The following is a 5,372-nucleotide window of genomic DNA, read 5'->3' as shown; positions in this document are numbered from 1 at the left end:
ACGGTCACTAGTCATTGCCTTGGTGAGGCCTAATATTCGAAAGTCATGCTTCACCACCTCATCCCATGTCTACCTCTTCCACAGATTCCCTTAACCGCTAGGGTGTGGCACTTTTTCACACAGCTATCTTCATCCATTCTCGCCACATGACCACACCAGCGCAGTCGTCTCTCTTGCACACCACATCTGATGCTTCTTAGGTCCTACAGGCTTCTTTCAGTTTCCATATACCAAATCCATTCACAAGGCTTTGAACCCAGAACCATATGGTTAGAAAGCAAACTTTTTACCACACAGCCACGCCTCGTATGAGTGTTTCTGCAAAAAATACTTGATACAGTCTTGATATTTCACGAAATATTTCCTTAAAAGTTATTAACTATTAGTTTGTTTTTTGGGTTTTTTTTACTTAATAACCGTTTTAAAAAAATTCTTTGGAAAACAGAATGCCACAAACCTTTTGAAGAGAAGTTTTCATTTTGTGTATGCATTCAAAATATACACTATACATTATGCACACATATACTTATCGTCCCACTTCTCAAGAAATATTTTTTCCGCCCCAAAAATGTGAAGAATTACATTTCTGCGATGCTAAATAAAATAGTAAGACTATGTGTGTATGTAAATATAATCTGATGTTAATTCAATCAAGAAGTAACTACTTCGTGAAGTTTTCAGCATTGAATAAATATTCTAAACAACTCTACTTTCTGTATCGAATAGCCAACACTAAAAGTAAAAATAATTAATTATATACACTGGAGCGTATTAAACATAAACATTCCCTTGTAGTATTAATAATGTTCAGCACAGCTGGGAAAAGGGTAGTTAGTTGATAACATCGACCCCAGCACTTGACGTTAAAGAATGAAAGACAAAGTTGAGTTTGGCGAGATTTGAACTCAAAATATAACAACTCTCTCTCTCTCTCTCGGTGTGTGTGTGTGTGTGCGTGTGTGGGTAAAGAGAGAGAGAAAAGGGGATTCGTAAGTAAAGCAAAGCCCGAGAGTTTTTTAGATGACACTGATGTAATTTGAACTACTTTTCAAGAAATATTTTATCACACCCTAAAAATAATGATGGATTGGATTTTTAAACCAGCTTCTGTAAACTTTACAAAATAAAATTAAGAAGAGAAATTAAAAATAACTGAAAACAGATGTGACTACATTATTCCCCACCCAACCACAAGGAGGAGAATTATGAAAACAATTAATTTGAGTCATATTTTTAATGAAGGAAGTAATAAGCAGTCTCAGCGAACACTGCAGGTTCACCGCCTTCGTACTGAAGGTGTCCGCACATAGGTGCACTTACTGAATGTGATTACAGGAGCTCACATTTCAAGCCAGCCTGTAAGAAATAGCAGCCAAATCTAGATCACACCTTACTGTCTTTCAAAAAAGAAAAAGGAATTAGACGTCATCCTGGACACAATATGTTTTCCAAACATAGTGTACCCAAATGAAGGATGATCTTCCATAACAATTCCATTCATATCGAGATGCATTATAGGACTATAAATGAACCCTAGTGCGTGATAGATACTTAACTCTAGGTCAAAAGCAGATTTCTCTATTATAATTCCATTCACATAGTGAAAACAATATAGGAATATAAATCAACTCAGAAATTAACTGGTACTGTATCAACCCCGAACAGATGAAGGGCAAGGTTGACCTCGATGAAACAAATTCCGATGCTCCAACGATTCTGCCAATCCAACAAGATAATCATGTTAAGAACTTTGATTATGTCTGTTTGGGGGTGCTGATTTGGAACTTGGATTTTTTTTTATTTACGGGTAAATAGAATACAACATCCATGCATTTACACTGTAAATGTGTTTTCTTAAATGTGTGAAACCAACCGGGAAAATCATAGACTATTATTTGAATGGTTTGTTTTTCAAACATATATATATTTTTTTCAAACATATATATATAACCGATTAGTAAACCTCTCCGACTCTGTTTTATTTCTATGTGTATGTGTCCTTGTAATGTCCTCTCATCTATCACCTCTGTGGCAATAAAAAAAAAATTAATTACGACCCTTTCTTTAGATTCCGAGTTCAAATCCTGCAGAGGTCAACTTAGCCTTTCTGGAGTAGATAAAATAACAGTCAAGTACAAGGGACGATTTAATTGACTACACTCTCCTACAAAATTCGTAGCTTTGTGCCAATAATAGAAATTGTTGTGATTTTGTTGGGGAAGTAGGGATTAACTGCGAAAAAATGAAAGAAAGAAACAAATACTAACCAGGACTCCCAACAACACTGTCATAATGACAGTTGACCAAAACACTGTGTTTACTCGCATCCTTGAACTCGGAGACTGGGTCAAGTTTCGCCACGATATTCTTGATGTTTCTGTAGACAGTGAGAAAGTTGCTTTTCAGGTGCAAAGAAAACTGACCGCTAACATTTTGCTCGTCAATTTGTATAGTATGGAGATTGGTCAAAGACTGCTGCTGGATCTTTTGCAGTTCGTTCAGGATGTAACGTTTGACCAGGTTCTCGTTAGCGTAGCTTCCCACGGGCCGCTGGCCAAAACCGGTAATAGCATCCAGGTGTTTGCGAGCAGTCTCCTCCTCGAATACATCGTTCTGGCTGCTAGACGTTTTTTTGGGCAGAGGTAAAGTAGCTGTACGATGAATAACAAACAAAAACAGACTGACGTGAAAGACAACTACAACAGTCCATAATACGCTGCCAGGAATGTTTTTGAGTTGGTTTTGCTTTGAGATTTTTTGAGACGATATTGAAGAGGCATCGTTGTTGCTGGTCTTTGTATCGGGACGAGATGGTGTCGACAAAAAGTCGGTGTCCGCAAGACGACGCTGACGGACAGAATCCATCTAATGTTTTCCCAGTTCTTTTTTTTTTTTTTTCTACTTTTCCTCACACCTCTTTTCAGTTTTAAACAACAGTCTCCGAAGTGGTTGCTTGCTTATATATATCACAGCCTGCAGTTTTGGGGTTTACAAGTTAATATGACATCGATACAAAATAACAGAAAAAAGTGACCGAGACCGAGTGATCATCATATATTATATACAGATGAAGAGAGATGGAGGGGATGAAGCGACAGGAAAGATGAGAAGGTGTAGGGAAAAAGGGAAAACTTTACTCATTTAACAAGTTAAATGAGGAAGATTTATCATAAGATAAACAGTAATGTGCTTCTCGGTGAGACATGTGACTTACAAGCTCGTCTGTCTGACAACAATTGTAGTATAACTATCGATGTTAACAGCATGTAAGACAAACAACAACTACAATGTTTTCAGTCAGGCACATAGCGGCGATGACGGAAGCAGTGCTGTGTTTGATGGTTCACTGCACCACTCGTAACTCTCGCCTAGTTAACGCGAGATTTTAGAAGTTTTCTTTACAGTGAGTTATACGAGACACTAGCTTACTCTTTTACATACATGCTCTCTCTCTCTCCCTCTCTCTCTCTTTCTCTCCCTCTCTCTTTCTCTCTCTCTCTCTCTCACACACACTCACAATAGGAGAGATGTATGAACACATATATAAACCTTACTATTGCTCTCTCTCTCTTCCTCCCTATTTCCTCCTTCCCTTTTCTCTCCTCCCTTCTTCTTCTCCGTCCGTTTTTCTCTCTCGATTTTTTTCTTCTCCTTCACTTTTTCTCTCCCTCCCTTTCTCCTCCCTCCCTTTTTTTCTCTCCCACCCTTTCGCCTTCCTATTTTTGTCTTCCTCCCTTTGTCTCTCACTCTGAATGCTCCTCAGTTTTGACAGTGTGTGTTCTTTTCAGTCATTGAGTTGTCAGTGGCCGAGAATTCCACGAATAAGTGTCGCCCTAACATAATTCTCTGACAGAATCAGCCTGACGTAATATATGACAAGACTGTATCTTAGAATTACAGGTACAATCTGTCTGACAAGTTTCTATAAAATTTCTTTTTACAGTTTCATTCACAAGATGTGTGTTGACCCGAGATTATAGAAAATGACACTTGCCCCAAGAAGTCACGCAATGAGATCAAACTCAGACCTCATGGTTAAAAAGCAAACTTCTGAGCTATTCAACCACTCTGCGCTCACCTCTCTCTCTATGTGATTCTACCATATTTAATATGTATTACTTATATTGTAAAGTTTACTCTAGGGCATGTTTCTCCCTCAGAGATTTAGAACTAATAGTTTTTCTATTCATTGTATTATATTATTATAAGAATAAGAATATAATACAATATACTATTCATCATCATTATCATCATCATCGTTTAACGTCCGCTTTCCATGCTAGCATGGGTTGGACGATTTGACTGAGGACTGGTGAAACCGGATGGCAACACCAGGCTGAGCTAATAAATTTTAAATTTTAAATTGCCAGTTATTATAAATCTCCATTTTCTATTCATTTCTCTCTCTCTCTCTCTCTCTCTATATATATATATATATATACATATATATATATATATAAGTATACAGGTTTATAGATCCATTACATCCAATTAAGAGAGAACTGGCAATAAAATCTCTATTATTGTATAAGGTATCTATTTACAAGATATTAGATAACTGGACAGTTATCTAATGTGCTCTTCAGAGATAGCAGGTATAGAAAAAATAAAAAATAACATTCTATTGACAAATTTATGAGTGCCCATCTTTCTGGCATCGCAATTCTTACATATATATATATATAATGTTTCTCGCCCTGCTACCCTTTATGACTTTTGCATTGAAATCTATCTTGACGATGTGAGTGAATTTATGTGCTAGCACTTTCTTCAGAACATAACAGAATTCCTCCCCTTCATCATCCTCCGTAACATGTGAGAGCATAAGTCTGGCTGATATATACGCACACATACATTGTGAGGCATTTCCTGAGTGATGAATTGTTTAGCATCTTAATGCATGAGGAAGGCAAATTGCAGGATACTGTTCTGAATATCTACTTTCATTCAATGAAACCTATGCTATTCGTTTCTTTCACACCCTCTTCTTTTTTGCAGTCTATTTGACTTAACTTTCTCCCCCGTTAGAACGAGCAGATAGGGTTGTTGTTTTTTTTTTACTTGTTTCAGTCATTGGACTCTGGTCATGCTGGGGCACCACATTAAAACGTTTAATCAAATGAAATGAATCTAGTACGCATTTTATCAGTAACTTTGGATCTTTTTTAAAACGGGGGCCACATTTTTCATTAATGTTTTACGTAGTGTTTTTGGTACCGAAAGACTTTCAAACTTCGTATACTTATCTATTTTGTGTTATAGAACAGAAAAATATTTTTGTATTCGAATTTATTTCATGTAAAAAATTGTCTTATTTCGATAATTTCAACCAATCACTGACGTCCATTCAGCCGATATACATTAAGTGCCGA

The 5,372-nt window shown here is 36.8% G+C and overlaps 1 protein-coding gene across 1 annotated transcript in view; it reads right to left on the bottom strand.

Moving 5' to 3' along the window:
* LOC106870731 (endoplasmic reticulum metallopeptidase 1) overlaps nt 1–3,456 on the bottom strand; it is a 94,358-nt gene extending 90,902 nt beyond the window's left edge. Inside the window, exon 1 of the mRNA XM_014916905.2 lies at nt 2,268–3,456. Within this exon, the coding sequence (XP_014772391.1) occupies nt 2,268–2,865 (598 nt within the window). The 5' untranslated portion in view covers nt 2,866–3,456. The remainder of the gene's footprint in view (nt 1–2,267) is intronic.
* Nucleotides 3,457–5,372: the final 1,916 nt, after the last annotated feature.

This window comes from Octopus bimaculoides, chromosome 4 (assembly GCF_001194135.2).
Source record: "Octopus bimaculoides isolate UCB-OBI-ISO-001 chromosome 4, ASM119413v2, whole genome shotgun sequence".
Classification (NCBI taxonomy): Eukaryota; Metazoa; Mollusca; class Cephalopoda; order Octopoda; family Octopodidae; genus Octopus; species Octopus bimaculoides.
The sequence above is the reverse complement of the archived record's forward strand: the minus strand, read 5'-3'. Positions and strand labels throughout refer to the sequence as shown.